General features: G+C 41.1%; 1 protein-coding gene across 1 annotated transcript in view; it reads left to right on the forward strand.

The window, feature by feature from the left end:
• zgc:153039 (uncharacterized protein LOC767698 homolog) overlaps window positions 1-13,783 on the forward strand; it is a 68,834-nt gene extending 55,051 nt beyond the window's left edge. Inside the window, exons 10-13 of the mRNA XM_034604497.1 lie at window positions 2,980-3,172; window positions 7,854-8,028; window positions 9,554-9,700; window positions 10,924-13,783. Coding sequence (XP_034460388.1) covers window positions 2,980-3,172; window positions 7,854-8,028; window positions 9,554-9,700; window positions 10,924-11,882 — 1,474 coding nt within the window. The 3' untranslated portion in view covers window positions 11,883-13,783. The remainder of the gene's footprint in view (window positions 1-2,979; window positions 3,173-7,853; window positions 8,029-9,553; window positions 9,701-10,923) is intronic.
• Window positions 13,784-17,186: the final 3,403 nt, after the last annotated feature.

Raw genomic sequence — 17,186 nt, forward strand, 5'->3', positions numbered from 1 at the left:
TTCAAAGTATTCACTTCCAAGCTCCTGACCCTAGACCTGCTCATGTTTTCCTTTTCCCCTCTGTTCTCAGTGAAGAAATATTCACCAACAAAAGGCCGGATGATTATCTCATGGCTGTCTTTGTCGAACACTCTCTGTTTTTCTTATCTTTTGATTTATCTTCCTGGTGGTTTCCCCCCCTCTGCCATCATCATGATACATTAGCTCTTTCCTGCTGTGTTGTGTTGATTGGTTACTTTCTCTCTCTTATAGTGTCAAAATTTGTTCTCTGGAGGAAGCCAGTCTGGTCATTTGAGCTGTATTGTGTAATTACAGCTGCGGCTATTTTAATGGCTGTTTATCCACACGTCTGCAGTTATTGCAGGGAAATTGGGGTCAAGTACATGATCCTCTAAAAATGTGAGCGCTTCCACCCGCCGGGTTGCACCCAACTCCATGACCCATACAAGTCATTTACACTTAAATAGCACACACACACACACACACACACACATGCAATTGTATTTTGACAGGCTCGTGTGCGTAAAATATGGCTAATGCCATCATTCATATATGAATTCAAGCCCATGAATACAAACACAGAGGTCTGCTGAAGTCTCAAACAGTATAATCTGCATGCGATGTGGGTTTGAATTGCTTTTGTCCCAGCATTATCTCCCAATTTGTTTTGATGCTGCCCTGCAGTCATGCATTAGGAAATTACTCTGTAGGTGTGTGTGTGTGGTGAATTTGACTTGAAGTCATTATGGTTTCTCTGACACTGAGATTCAGTCATCAATTTTGGTTAAAGAGTGACTTTTTTTATATGTTTCTGAAATATATTGATGGGAAAAGTTTCATTGTGTTTTGCCTTTCTCCTAAAATATTATGACGTCAAAAGTCAAGCATTGTCATATGTAGAGCCTCAGATCCTGATGTTTTGTTAACACCACTGTAAATTTACAATTGCCATTGAATTGCACCAAGGTGAGCTGAAGTTAAAACATAGACATTCGCAACAAAAAATGTAGCATTACTCCTGGTGTTTGCTAAGCATGGGCACTACCAGAATATGCTAAACATATACAAAGGCAGTAGTAAAATGTTATTATATATTATTATATAAAGTTATATATAGAGAGAAATAACTTAATACAAATTAATGTGTTAAAGTCATGATCCAAGACTGAAAAAGAGAAGATAAAAGTATATTCCGGATCTGACTGAAGAAAAAAATCTGCCATTGTTTTCTAAAAATGGACTTGGTAGAGTGGGAATAAGGTCAGTAACCTGTAATACTCTGACCCGAATGAAAAAGTATTTCCTTGCTCTTTTGTTAGTCTTTAATAATTCAGTAAGAGATTTTTGTTTCATTGGCTTTTTCAACCCATGTGGATGGATACACATGTTAGGAGAAAAACTGGCATTCGGGAAGTCCCTATACAGATGTGGGGTGGGAGCTTGTAGCTAAGACAATGTTTTTGTTAACATACCCTTTGTAGAATCCCTTTTAAAGAAGTTTACTTAGAGGCTTATCAGAAAATTGTTATGTTAATACGTATTGTCTTCAGAGTTTGTTTACAAATTATTTTGTTTAATATATTAGGTAAAAAGAGACTCTGACAGGGCTGGTAAAAACTTAATGGATTTTTTGACAATCCATCTGCCCACCAATGCTGCACCCCGTCAGAATTTGTCCAGCTATGCCCTGTGACTAGAGTTTTGTAGAACCTGGGTGATGCACATAGTACACCAGCAGTCAGATTAAATATATATAGCTATTAAAATCTATCTGACCAAATGGTAGCTAGTTAAATCTCTTCGTTTTCTTTTTCTCTTCTTTCTCCCTCTTGCGTCCACTGGGTGTTGCCACGCACCTCCACCTCCTGTATTGATTTTTCCCAAAGCGCCCTGCAGAGTGGTGGGATTCAACATCATGGCATTGCATTGTGCAGTAATTTTACACTGTAGGATGGAGACACATTGTTTGCATAGCGTAGTGAACATGTTAAGCAGTATACCTTATAAAGTCATATATGAAACTGTGTTGTGTGTTTGCACAACTTGTCCCAATAGGTTTGAACCTGATAACTTTAAACATTTAACCAAATCAATTAAAAGGTCCTCGGAATTTTTTTTATTTCATTTGGGCCAGAATTTTTACTTTTTTCTGTTTATATCAATAGTTTGCTATTTATTGGAATAGCCATAAGATACACTTGAGTTTTTAAAAGGATTAAAAGAAGATTGTGAGTTTACCTGACTTAGACCCTCATAAACATGATGGGTGACACAGTGGTGGTACAAGGCTTTATCGGAACATACAGTTGCTGATTGTAGATTGAGAATAGAGCCCTGCGGGGCTCCACAAAAGGCATCAGAAGGACCTGCTGGACAAATTTGAGCTGAACCAATGAGCCACATCAGAGCCACATCACTGAGGTCAGCATTGTTTTTCAGATTGCTGATTAAGACATTGTGGTACACGGTGTCAAAAGCTTAGCTAAGGTGAATCTTGTGGGATCAATCCCTCCCAAAGAACTGAGGCTGTTGAGGAGTAAGAGAGGAACTACCCAGTAATAGTATGGTGTTCCCAATAAAGTGCTTGGTAGGTCTAAACCAGGTATTGTAGCTTAAACACAAGGGTACTCCAACTTTTTTCTGTCATGAACCAAACATCACACAATCAAATAAAGTTTTAAAAGTCAGTAGCAAACAATTGCCTTTTTTTAGACAAAGACACACAAATCTATCCCATCATACTGATATTGAACTCAATCACAGCTTTGTGTTTGTATAATGGTTGTCACCTAATCTTTTCTTCCCTGTCAAAAATACATAAATCTTGTGTATGTCTTTCTGTTTGAATAAATATTGCATCTTAATAGCCTTGTAAGCATGACAATACAATTGTTTTTATTTTCCTTTACATTTTACATGCTCTTTTTGCAGTTATTAATAGTTTCCACCGTAAATTGACCTATCCTGTTCTCTTCTCAGGCCCACCTTTCGATACTTCACCTGGCATACGTGCGTGTTGGGCATTGTGGGCTGTGCCATCATGATGTTCCTGATCAATGCCATCTATGCCTCGGCCAGCATTGCCTTCATGCTGCTGCTGCTCCTGCTGATTCACTACCTCAGTCCCACCTCCAGCTGGGGTTACATCAGCCAGGCTCTCATTTTCCACCAGGTTTGATATATATACACGCACACACACAAACATGCACACTTTTATCCTTGTAAGGACACTCACTGACATAATCCATTCCCTAGCCCCTTAACCTAATCATAACCTAAACCAAATTCTAACCTGGATTTTAGAATCAAGTCTCGAGTGTCAAACAACCTTTTGAAGTTGTGAGGATCCGCCAAAATGTTCTCGCTTTCGCATTATGTCCCTTCCCCGTAACATCTATAACTGGTCCTCACAAAGATAGAAGTACAAGCACAAACACACACTCGCTCTTTCTCAAACAGCCTTGTCATTACTAGAGCAACTAAAATCTCATCCCCTCAGCTTTACAAGAGTCTGTACCTCTGCCAAGTAATCGCTCTATCAGGTTTATAGAGACATGCAGACACACACACACACACACACACACACACACACACACACACACACACACACACACACACACACACACACACACACACACACACACACACACACACACACACACACAAAGACGGACTGTTCTGCTGCCTCTCACTAAGCCAAGTGCTTTGCATTTAGCAGACAAACACACACATTTTTTCCCTCTCTTTTCCCAGATACACAGAGCACTGCCTTGTCATTTCTACAGCAGCTATCTATCATGTTTATATCAGACTTTCCAGACACACACTCACACATCTGCATCTTTTCTCTCAGCAAACTTCTCGACATTTATGACACAGATACACATGCACTCCGAGCTTTACATCATCCAGCTCTGCGTGTCCTCTGTCTTGGGAGCCTGTTGCTCTCAAGGAGAGGGGGCACCGTTGCCAGGTGGGCTTGTTGCCGAGGGAAGCAGTTGCCAAGGCTGTGGGCAGGGGTTATGGGCTGAGGATGGCCGGGTTTGCCAGAAGCTTGTCAGGAGGCAGAGCATTATTACAACCACTTAACTTATTGTGCTTTTCCTCCTCGACCCCCTCCCTCTCCTTTTCCCCAGCCTGTTCTCTACATCTCCTCCCCCCTCTCTCCCTCGGCTGTTTCTCTCACCCTGAGGCGGCAGCTGGGGGCAGCAGCAAAGGGGTGGCCAGGGTGGCAAAGGCCCCCTCCTGGAATCTGAGTGATCATCCCTGGTAACCCCTTTAGCAGAATAAGAGGTCGATAAGGTGTTTCCTTACTAGTATCCAGGGTTTCAGTGGGGTCTAATAATACAAAAAACTTTAAATAGTGCAGTGCCCATTCTAAACATGCCTGTTTGGAATGGGCTGTTTGCTTGGCCAGTGGTAATACTCCGGAACTACTTCAGAATTACCCAGTGTCATTGATGGAATCCTTTCACATTTGGCACAAACAAGGATTAACTGATTTGATTTTGGATGCTAAAGGTTAACGGTCAAGGTCACAGTGATCTTACTGTTTATGTTTTTATTGATCAATCTTAATTGATTGTATATTAAAGATATTGCATGTCCAAATCATACATGTAATTTGGCACTGCACTTTCCATGACCACCAACAATACACATGCCACGTGTGAAGTAGATAAGTTTGAACGGTTTGCGAGATAAGCGTTCCAAAAACAGATAGACATAAAAACAGACATTTGTGGGATTAGAATGGGTAGATGTGTTCATTTTTTACATTTAAATCTACAGGTTGGTTTTAAATAAGTTAACGTTCATTTAATACTATGTCTGGCATTCTTTAAAATATTAAGATCCTCTGTAGGAAGGGAACATTGACATTTTTAGGGAGGGGTTCAATCAATCAATTACAACGAGACCCAAAATAACAACATGCAAAGTGAACAAATAAAGACTCAAAAGATCTAGAAAAAATATGCAGAATGACTATAGATGTGCCAAATACAACTATAAAGACATAAAGGCCGTATTCAGACCTGGTATTTGTCCTGAGAGATCTGATCACAAGTGGAAAACATTCAGCTCGTCGGTTCATATCTGCCATTAAATTGTGTCCTTAATGTGTCTCATGTGATAACTTATGATTGGATCTCACTTCACAGCTCTTTGCTGAACAGGGTCAGGGACATGCAAAACAAACACAGAGAGATGCAAAGTCAAAGTCATTCTAAACCAGTTACCAGTGGTCCCTTATCTCAAAATGCCCGTGGCTGTAGGCTACTTGGAGTGACAGTAGCCCTTATTGAAATAAGTGGAATATTAGTAGAATATTTAACACAGACTTTATTTATCATATACATTAATAAGGTATAGTTTGTTGCTTAAAAAAACACACTATTAAATTATAATAATTAAAAACCATGCCCAAGCCCCACCCCCCAAACATTTCCAAACCCCCCCTTGGAAAAGAGCCCAGTCCCACTTAAAGGCACTAATGGGCCTAATGGCAGTGTGTGCATGTACATACCCTGTACATCCACTCATCTTCCATTTCTGCACCTTCCAGCAGTAGCCAGTGTGGCAGGGTGCCAACTGGGTGACATTGAAGCAGAGATGGTAGACACAACAGCTTACAAAAAAACCACACATCTGGAGATAACAGGCGTCTGACAACAGTGTTAAGTAGAGAAAGAAAACGGAGAAAAAGACAAACTGTGGCAAGAATCGCTGATGGTATCATGGGAGGTAAAAAGACAGAGACAGAATATAAGCAGGGAGAACGGATGAGTGATCGAGAAAACAAAGTGATGGATGAGACTGAAACGACAGAGAAATGATGATAGCCTGATGGATGAGAAGACTGGGAAATGGAGAGATAAAGAGAGACAGATGATCAGATGAGTAGAGGCAGTTTGGATTTCCCTTTGGGACCTGTTGTATTTGTTGTTTTAGTTTTTACAAATATTTCTGGACAGACGCATGAAAATGGCTATGGTATAATGTTAATATGTTAAGATATAATGTTTAATGTCTTCAGTTTCTGATTGAGTGTTGATAAACCTTGAGGTAAACTTTTATTTTTAGATGATGGTTAGATGATTATTTTCTGCTTGACCACTTTTGGTTTGTTTCAGGCTAAATCCAAGAGAGGAGCTTCTAAATTTAAGAAAGTCGTTCTTTTGTTTGTCCCACTATTTAAATGTATTGCCTAAAATCCAGCAACGCATCTGAAAACGGTTTTCAAGTATCAGTCTCAAGTTATTCTCTTCTTTTTAATGGCAGTTTCTTGCTGCCAAAAAAATGCCCCTTCTTTATTTGACCAGAGGTACTTCAGGCTCCACTTCTTCGCCTAAGTTCGTCAAATGTGTAAATCACAGTTTGACTTCAGCGAAGTTCCCTTCCTTCCCTTCACATCTCTGACTTTTTCTCCCCCTTCTTGTTAGGCCAAGATACTGTTACTCACTCCATGTTGAGAGCGCAAACGCCGTGAAAAACACCAAATTACCCTTTGAAGTCACCTTGCTTCTCTCAAACTGACGAGTTTGACGGCGCAGTCTGTGGCTTTAACATGGCAGACCTGTCGTCACCGACTTGATGGTCATTAATTCCAATAAAAGAATCAAATGAATGATAATCACTCCTAGTAGACTTGGGTTTCAAATCTAATGTTTGGTTCCACTTGGTTACATTTCCTTAATGGTACCTTGATGCCACCTAGCTAGCGCACTGTGGGAATCCTAATGATGGCTGTGTTTTAGTGTGCATTGTAGCACAAACTGATACACAGTGCTAGTTACAGTGTTAGTGTTTGCTCATTAGCAATCACAGATGGGTACATTTTTTCTGCTAATAACCCTTTGAATGATACATATGTATTCATGGAAACACACATGCTCATTTTGCATGCACTTACACACAAAGCTCTTGGTTTTTGGTCTCTGCAATAATCTCATATCCTAATGGGATGCTGATTAAAGATGAAATGTTTTTTCCGTGTTTGGACCCTGCACTTAAAATATTACAGCACATGCATACATATTAGATGGATATGTATACACACACAGATAGCACAATTTGATGTGTATGTGTAGGGAATAGTTCTACATTTTGGAAATTGTGTTTATTTGCTTTACGTGTATGTGTGTGAGTGTTGTAATACTGCGGCCAAGACGAGACTCCAGGATCTTACTGCTCCTGACCCCCCCCCACCACCACCACTCAGACCCATTGAACAAACACTTTTGTACATTTTGGTTTTGTTCATTTTTTAAAAACGGAGGTGCATTAAGCAGATTGTGTAAGCCCCTGAACACTCTCCAGGTTTACAACACATTTATTAAACTAGTGCAATGCCCGTTCCAATACTGCCTGTTTGGCATGGGCTGTTCTCTTGGCCTGTGTTAATGCTCTGGAGCTACTTCAGAATTATAAAAACATACCCAAAAATATACTGTCACTTTTTCACTTGTTTGTGTGCTGGATGTTGCGTGCCAAGTTTTTTAAGTGCAGGCTGTGGTGCAGAGTGAAGTTAGAAAATGTGCGTTCATCCTACCTGGTTTACCTGCAATGAAGATTTAATAGTCAATGTTTTTGGTAAAGTTACTAAATTAAAACCTTGTAGTGATCTTACTCCTAGAGGGAATATCCTGTTCTGCCTTAAGAGTCACATATCACCAATGTGTCAGACAACTGCAGACCCCTAGGACATTGCACTCAGACATTGCACTCAGACAATGCACTTAAGTCAGCTGCTCTGGATCACAGAGTTAAATGATGAGTAGAAGAATTCGGTCAAATATTGACACATCCCTTAATAACAACCCTTCTTTAACAATCTCTCTTCTCACATGTAGGTGCGTAAGTATCTGCTGATGCTGGATGTGAGGAAGGACCACGTCAAGTTTTGGAGGCCTCAGGTCCTGCTGATGGTTTCTAACCCTCGCAGCAGCGTGGGCCTCATCACCTTCATCAACGACATCAAGAAGAGTGGCCTTTACGTGCTTGGACACGTCCAGCTAGGAGACCTCAGTAAGGACAATACAATCCATCCTACACTCTACATATGGACCCACTGTTAAAGCCAAGTTCACACTACACGATTTACAGGCTAATTTGCCAGATGCAGACGTGTTTTGCAAGTGGCAGAGAAAAGCCGCAGATCTGCGCTTAAACCGCATTCACTATGTGTGAACTCTTCAAAGACGCGATTAGAAAGGCTTGCTGATGCACCCCAACGACTCCAGCCAATCACAGTGTCACAGTGTGATTCACCGTGTGTCTCTTCTCGTGTGTGTTATCGTGATTAAATGTAGTTTGGGGACCAGTCGGTGGTTTCTCCTGGTGAAGGGTTGTAACTGCAAGACTTGTGATCGTTTAGTGTGAACTGTGCAGCAATCCATTGACTTTGAAAGTCCTCTAGTGTGAAAGTCTCAGCTTTGGCTATACTCCTAAGTATTACATTAACTCTATTGCCTGTTGTCATGATGGAACAGACAATTATTACATTGTGATACTTCAGCCTTGTAAACACTTGAGTTGTGTCTTGAGTTCTTAGGCTTGACAACATTATCAACAGCATTGGAAAGTTTAGTCCCACATCATGTCTTATCTACATCCGCTCAGTGTGAGAAAGCAACTATTAATTATAAGCCAAACGTAACAGGGACATGTACAAATCTTCCCAGTGAGCCAGTGCATCATTATAGTGCGCTATACCTTTCTCCATGACATCGGCTCATCTACTGCTGTTTTATGTCGAGGGAAGTAATCATGCGCTCAATGCTCTGGGGCCTTTCTTTTCTGCCGAGGCACACACTTAGATAGTTTAAAGGAGCGGAATCATTGATTGTTTTCTTTGTCTTGTGCGGAGGCCTTTATGTGTCGATGAGACTGGTACTGGCCCTGAATGGAGTCCTCAGAATTCACATCCTGAGTGTTTTCACAGTGGAAAACTGATACGTTCATTAGCCACTGAAGAGCCCTCCTCTCATTTGATGAGCCACTTGGGTTTGGAGATATAGTCATTCATTCCCATAATTATAATGAAGAGGAGTTTGTGGTTGAGGACTCCCAGTTACTTTCACATTGCCTTCTTACTCTACTTTAAGTCCATCCATTTATCGTCTCACTTGTCAAGCTGCTGTTTTCCATCAAGCTGAAAACAAAGACTACTTGGGAACAGCCGGGTCAGGAGTCTGGACGGGTCCTCACACAACAGGGAACCACCACAGGAACTGTCTGAGACGTTGCAGATTTGGCCTCTGCATCGCACTCTCTTTCTCTCTGTCTCACATTGTGTTTACGCTGTCATTTGTCTCGCATCTCTTTCTGTCTTTGCGCCCCAACGTCTCAGCATCGAGTCTGGTATCTCTCTCAAGCTCTGCCTCTAATTCAGACTGTCACACTGACTTCTCCGCTGTCTCCTTTTCACATGTATGCCTGATGTTCTCGGCCCCTCGCAAAACTTTGTCTTCTCTGAATCTAAACACACTTCTAGTCAAGTCTCAGCCATATTTCTCACCTCATACCGTTTTGTTTGCCTCCACCCTCCCAGACAATTTGCCATCAGACCCTCTGCAGTGCCAGTATGACTCCTGGTTGTCCCTGGTGGATCATCTGAACATTAAAGCCTTTGTCAACCTGACTTTGGCTGATTCTGTTCGTCATGGAGTCCAACATTTGCTCTTCATCTCTGGACTAGGTCAGTGTGAACGTTATTTTTTAATATTTTTATATTTATATTTAAATTACAACTGCTAGGTGAGTGGGTGAAAGCTGTTTTGTGCTGGGATTTGAAACTGCTAATGTTACAATATTAAGCATGTTTATAACTTTTCACAATGTAAAGTAATTAATTTGATTATTACATTATTTTAATTGAATATTATATACACATTTATATATACATTTTTGTTTGAAAAAATACAAAAGATACCTGTTCAGCTCCCTATGACCACCAGAGGGCATCGAAGTGAAAACTTTGATAATCGTACTCAGTAGCTTTAAACTTTTAATTTGCAGTGGGTTTTTAGCCAAGTGTTGTACTTTTTGGTGAGTTACTTTTTGAAAATGATTTTCTTGTATTTACTTAACACTCAACACATATTTTCAAACTCACAAGGATTTTATTTTCCCTTGATCATTTCTTTCAACTGCCACTTAATTTTTCTCTTTTATTGTAAACACTTAAACTTTTCCTCTTTTAGCACTTTCATTGGATTTTTTCAGTTTTCCACAAATTTAGTTTTAAACATCCACCCAAGGTTCTTTCAGTGCCGACAGAATCTCGACAAAACTCAAACTGTATCTCTTCTCAGTCCCTTCATTTTGACTGCAAGTTAAAAATCTTTCAGCGATTAAGTTTTTCATTGCCACTTCAGTTTCTTTCAGCACTTACCTGTAAATTGACACTTCTTCAGTTGGTGCTTATGCTCACATTTTGACTCCTTTCAGCACTTCAGTGTTAACTGTCATTGAATCTTCTGTCTGTAACAATTATTCAGAAAACAAATCTCGGTTTTCAATTTGAATGAGATTTCAGGCAGCAATCCTAACATTCTAAAAACTTTTATTTCTACATGTTCTTTACTTTAGTAACACCCACTGCAAACTAAAGAGTTTTGAGTTCTTACTTGTTGTTTGCTGTCGTCCTGCTCTGCTGAGTTGTCTCTCAGGTCTAACTTTAACCACTCTTATTTTCTTAGCCCTTTTTTTTTTTGTATCTCTTTGGCTTCCCTCCCAGTTCCCACTCTAGCACTCAGCTTCTTCACATCTGTCTCACTTTGACTTCATCAGACCGAAGCACTGAACCTCTGCAGCCTTTCACTTCACAACAACGATCATAATTAAGAGATATCATTTGCGTTAGATTGTAACAAAGGGTCCTGTCTCATTCTTTGCCTTATCTGGTTTAACTCTCTCCAGGTGGGATGCGTCCAAACACCCTCGTCCTCGGTTTCTATGACAACTGTCTTCCAAAGGACAGGCTGGTTGATCCCACCCTGTCTACGTGTCAGGCCACAGATCCCTTGGCACCTTCTCAGGAGCTGGAGCAACAACCTCCTCTCTACCACTTTGACTCTGTGCGGGTGTCCAGCAACAGGAACGATTATGGAGAATCTGGTGATGGGAAGGTTCTGGGGCCCCAGGAGTATGTAGCGATCATTGCTGATGCCATGAAGATGCTTAAGAACGTGGTGCTGGCTCGATACTTTGACACCTTTGACCGTACTCACGTCCTCTCACCACCCTCCTCCCCATTGAAGGGTGCTGTGTACATTGATGTCTGGCCGGTCAACCTCCTGCGACCAGACAGCTGTAGCTACGTCGATACCTGCTCTCTGTTCCTGCTACAACTTGCTTGTATCCTCAATATGGTAAGAGCCTGGCGAAAAGCCACGCTCCGTCTCTTCCTGTGCGTGGAGGAGGGACGAAGCGTGAGAGGCTCAGAGGAGAAGCTTGGTCAGCTGCTGAAAGATTTGAGAATTAAAGCTCGGATCTATCCTGTGCCATGGGACCAACAGGTGGCGCTACACTGGCAGCGTCAAGGCACGCGGGGGAAGAAGCAGCAATCGCAATCCCCTGATACCACCAATGAGGAGCAGAAGCAGAGTACAGATGAGGAAGAAGATGTTGACGATTACGTTAACAGCTTCCCGAGCAACACCACTCGCCTGTCGGACGACTACCTGTCAGCTGTCAATAAGCTGATCCTGGACCAGGCCCGGCCACCTCCCGCTGTGCGCTTCCTGTACTTGCCCCGTCCTCCAGCTGACACCCAACGCTACGCTGCCTTCCTGCACCAGCTGGAGCTGCTGACTCAGGACCTGGGCCCCACGCTGCTCATCCACGGAGTCACCCCTGTCATCACCACTGATCTTTGAGAGATCCGCTCCTTGACACATTGAGTGAATTGTGTGTCCATCTGCTGCTGAAGGTTTTTAATCAGGGTGTTTGGACTTATTTTTACACAGTGTCACCACAGACCTCAGCAGTGTGACGACACTGACCACACCACAGCAGACCGGGGAACCAAACCTGTGACATATATGATTTGACAATCACACACACCCTGCACTGACTCGCACAATACAGAGCAATGTAGAACAATTTATTTTAGAGGTGCAGTCTATTTTTAGAATTTTTGAAATGAAGATTGAATATTATATGGTACATGTTGGCCATTTGCGATGGTAACCTTTTCTTGATTTTATTTCTGTTCTCGACTTGCCTGAAGGCATCGTAAACTTTTATTTAAGTCCAGCCGTGTCGTGCCTTCTCAGGTGGATGTTCCCTGTGGAGCCAGCCGATCACTCTAAACCAGCAAACAGCACATTATGCTGTTTCTAACATATTTGTACCAGGAGTATAATTCTGACAGGTTTGTCCATGTATCCACCAGCATACAGTGGAAAATCTCCACTCATTCATATTGCCAATCCACCCCTGTCACTTTATAAACTATTTCTTCATTCCTCCCTGTAATAGAGGGACCTGTCTAATTCCTGATATATTCTAAGCTGAGTTCAAGATCTCCTCTGACTCCCCTGGTTCCTTCCTTGAAATGTTCATTTGGTGTATTGGGCTCAAACTCCTCTAAATGATCATTCCATATGCCTTCACATCAAAAAGTGCCTCACTAGTTAAACAGACAGGCAAGTTGGACTGCTTTACACCTTGGAATAGTCATTTGCAGGAAATCTGCTTTTCCATTTAAGTAGCTTAGGACAAAGGAAACAATTGAGCGACGGTAACGACAGTGCTCATATGGAAGGTCTGTTATTTAAAAAAAAAAGATTATGCCAGATCTCAGGAAGACATTCCTCTTTTTTCCACATGCACTTTTGTCCTTCCTCTGCCAAACTGTATATTGTGATGCTTCCCCAAAAATAACGTAAGACATGTTTACAGCACCAGTAATGACTGATTATCCACAATATTTAATAAAGATTGTTTTTATGTGTATTAGGTATTCTTTAACTTTTAGATACGTTTTTATTAATCAGTGACCACAGTGTTCAACCAGCCTGAATGCTGAAGTGCTTAAATTCATTTTAGTACCTGCTCCACTCTGCAGCCTTGACCTTTACCTGATGTATTTGCAGTATTTAAAGTGAACATGTAACTTTAGCTGACCTGTAGTTACAAGTGGCATTTATGGGATAATGGAACATACTTAAAGTTAACATACCATTAGTACAAGAAGAGTAATCTCATTTGTACTGCAATATTTATCAATGGAAAGTATGTTAACATCAGCCTCTATAAGCTGCTGGTTCCAATAGACTGTGTATAAAAAAAGACGACCTACCAGCTCCCCAAAAGTGAAGCCAAAGCGTCCGGATCATCACCTGGTGGCCGGCTGTAGTATAGCTCCTGAATCCTGCCTCCTCCATGTTAGTAGATGGGACATGAACGAAACTAAAAAGTGCATGTCAAATACATTCTCTCAACGATGGTGTCTGCCACTTTATGTAGTTCTTATCACGCTGATGTTTGTTCAATTGTTAAAGTTGTTAAATTGTGTTATACAACAGTCTGGTCATACCACATCAAGTGAGGCTGTAGCAGCAAAACCTCTGACTGCAATGATTCCAGCTTTTCATGTATAAGAGCAAAAATATGATTATTCCTCGTCATCACTGCACACTGTGGCAAATCGTACTTCCATTCCTTGTCACACTGATGATACAGTATATGTCCACTGAGGCCAAAGTGAATCATATGTTTGTTGTAAAAATGGTTTGAATCCTTGAACTGAAAATAAAATAAATACATACGAAATAGTTTCAGGTCGATAGATTGATCTATGGATCCATCTCATCCTCTCGTGACTGCTCCTCGTTTGGAAACAACTCCAAAAAACATTGACTCTGCAATTCTTCAACTGTTTGTCCTGGATTTCTCTTTTTGAATTGGAAAAGTGGAAAAAGTATTGCAGGACACTCTTTTATTGAATAAATGGGTCAGTCTTTGATATATATATATATCAGATGTCAACTGAAATAACCAAGAAAAATAAAAAGTTTGTATTACTTGTCTTTATTTTTGTTTTACTTCCTCGGGAGATTGTTTGCAATAGCCAGATGAAACTTAACAACCACTCAGGGCGTCCGGACTTTATTTCATTTCAGCTTTGCCAGTTTGAACGTCTCGGAGGAAAGCGCTGAGGGTTTTTTGTGTGTGCATGCACTTGTTTGTTTGAGGTAAACTTTGGAAATAGGGGCTGAGATAGCTCAGCAGCTCAGACAGAGAGATACTAGAGGGTGCCAGGCAGCCAAATTACCTTGTCCTACAGTCACCCTCTCTGCCAACCAGGCAGAAATGGATTCCATCTCGGCTCTGAGGTGAGCAACAGATTGGAGAAATAAGCCCAAATAACCATCGATATCTGTTCAGGAGGAGGGAGGCTGACATTTATCACGGAGGGAAAGACCACAGCTCTGAGAGGATCTGTTGCCTGTGTGTGTGTCTGTGCGCACTCAAGACCAGGTTTTCTGTTGTGTACTTGTCTGTTGTAACAGTTAGTCATGATTGACAGAACTTTTTTTATTAGCAACAATCTAGATATAGCCAATTAATCTATTAAGGTTTCAGTGGAACATTGTCTGGTTCCAGCTTCTCCAATCTCAAGGGCTGCAGCATGTTTTAGTAAATTGTCGTTCCCACGAGAATGTGTTGAAAATCCAGACGTGTCTGCTTGTGTCATGTGATGAATGCACACATAGAGCAGTTGTTTTACATTTCTTCAAATGGTGACCAGTATCCGACACTGAATTTTCTCCCTATACGTCTGACCTCAGGATTACATTTTTCTATTCAAAGTGCAAATGCTTATTAAAATAAAAAAAAGCTTTAGGCTAAAAAATACACAAGATAATTACAGGAAGAGGAAGAGAGCTGGATGCAGCAGAGGAGAGGAACCGCTCACCCAGGGGGTTTCCTAAATCTGTGTGTGAGTGTGTATGTGTGAGAGAGAGATAGAGGAAATCAGAGGTAGAGACCATCAGGGTGTGTGTGTGTGTGTGTGTGTGTCTGTGTATGTGTGTGTCTGTGTGTCTGTGTGTGTGTGTCTGTGTGTCTGTGTGTGTGTGTGTCTGTGTGTGTGTGTGTGTGTGTGTGTTTGTTTGCCTTCATGTCTGAAACTTGGCTCTGTCATGTCTGCATCCCTGATCAGAGGAAACGTGTCACTACCTTGTCACTTCTACAGTGTGTCTCAGCCCTAACCACCAGGCTTGCCACACACACACACACACACACACTTCGGCACTTAAAATTTCGACCACGCTTTCCATTTTATCCCCCTCTCTCTCTTTCTCTCTTCCTGCATCCACAGACCGACTTAATTTTACATGACACACAGACTGCCAGAGTCATCGGTCGGAGCGGACGGAGAGGTGGAAGACGGGGGGAGGGTGGGGGTGTCAGGTAGAATTTGGTCACACTGACACCCCAGATTCGATTACTAGTTAAGGTTTTTCTGGGGCCAAACAGACCTCCGGCTCTCCTCTTTGTCGTGTTTGCATTCTGATGTGCAGAGAGCATGCGTGCACATTCAGATTAGTGAGGTTTGCAAAACAGCAGATGAAACGCTACAGTCATACTCTAGTGGCTGAGCATTCTCCAGTGTTGTGTGCACTTGAAGCACGGCACTCCACGGGCACCCTGAGCCACATGTATGTATGTGTGCCTGCATGTGTTTGTGCCCTTTAACGACAACCCTGGAGAAAAGAGCGCAGTAAAGGCTTGTGCAAATCATTTTCCTTCATGTCAGTCAAAATGCAGATTCATTTTCTTCATGAATATAAGTGTTTTGCTCAGAGTGCATTGCAATGTGTGCAGCTCAATTTATTGTGCCTTTTAAATAGAATGTAACACGCGTGGGCGTTTTTCCTGCCAAATATTTTATTCTTGTGCATCTTGCAGAAATATACAGTCAGTGTTTGACATGGAACTGAAGCAGATGTTTTGCAGCAGATGTAAATTTTAGATGGGAATTGAACGTATTTAAAAGATACTGAGATAGTTTTCTTCTGAAACCTGTTGCATTGACCAATAACCTTCATATTTAATTTAACTTCTGCATATCGACACAACCTCCCTAGTTCTAGTGTTAGACATAACTTTTCAAACTGAGCTGCTGCAGATTGTAAGTATTCCCACAACTGTATAGAAACTAACAAGATATGTTTACCAGACACAAACACTAGTATCTGGTACTTCTTATATTATTCCCACTTTTACTGGGATATTTACTGATATGTGTGGTTAGGTAGAAGGTTTACTGTAAACATTTTATAAGAACTTTCATTTTTAAGATATGAGGTCTGGTGCAAGACTGTGAATGGCATTAGGTCAAATTCCAATCATTTTTCTACATCTCTATCAATAAATCAGTGGCTTATAAAGAGTCACATGTGTCTCATTAAAACTTACTAGTCTTAATCAAAACAGGGCAATAAAACTCTTTATCAAAATATATATTTTTAAATAACAGTAATATATTTGCAAAATCAGGTATGCTGATCAATTCCACCACATGATCTGCATCATTCTCATCATATCAGAAGAGACGACGGGCCCCTATAAGACTTTTAGCCATTATTTCCCTAATGGTCCAAACCTCTTTGTAAACTTCACACTCGCCTGTCTTTACTTAGCAGCCACCTGTGTCTTACTGTGTTGTGTCTAAGCAGGAAACCTAATAAGCTGTTTAAACTCAAACATCTCTCCAGGATCTAGTGTGCACTTGTTTGAATAAGGGAATTGAATTAAGGTGGAGCTTAAAGAAAGTAAATCTGCTCTGTTTATCTGCCCTTCGAAAGGTTAAAATAAGAGAGAGAGAAAATCCCTAGATGTTCTTTAGATGATCTCAAACCTGTGACGTTTTGTCTAGATTTAAGTTTAGTGGTCGCACATACTACTAATAATGATAAATAATAAAAAGTCGGGCTCAGAGAGTCATGGTGGAATAATGATTAAACCCCATCATGAAATCATTAATTATTACAGGAGCGGTTGCAGCCGAACCCCAAATCGAACCATCCTTAAATGTAAACCAGTATCATCGCCCTGTGGTTGTTTGCCTCCGTCAACAAGTGCAGTTGTAGTCGACATATTTTTTTCCAGATTCATCTGAGATCCCTTTGACCTTTAACCACTGAAAACTAATCAGTTAATCTTTGATT

This window comes from Hippoglossus hippoglossus, chromosome 13 (assembly GCF_009819705.1).
Source record: "Hippoglossus hippoglossus isolate fHipHip1 chromosome 13, fHipHip1.pri, whole genome shotgun sequence".
In the NCBI taxonomy this organism is placed as follows: domain Eukaryota; kingdom Metazoa; phylum Chordata; class Actinopteri; order Pleuronectiformes; family Pleuronectidae; genus Hippoglossus; species Hippoglossus hippoglossus.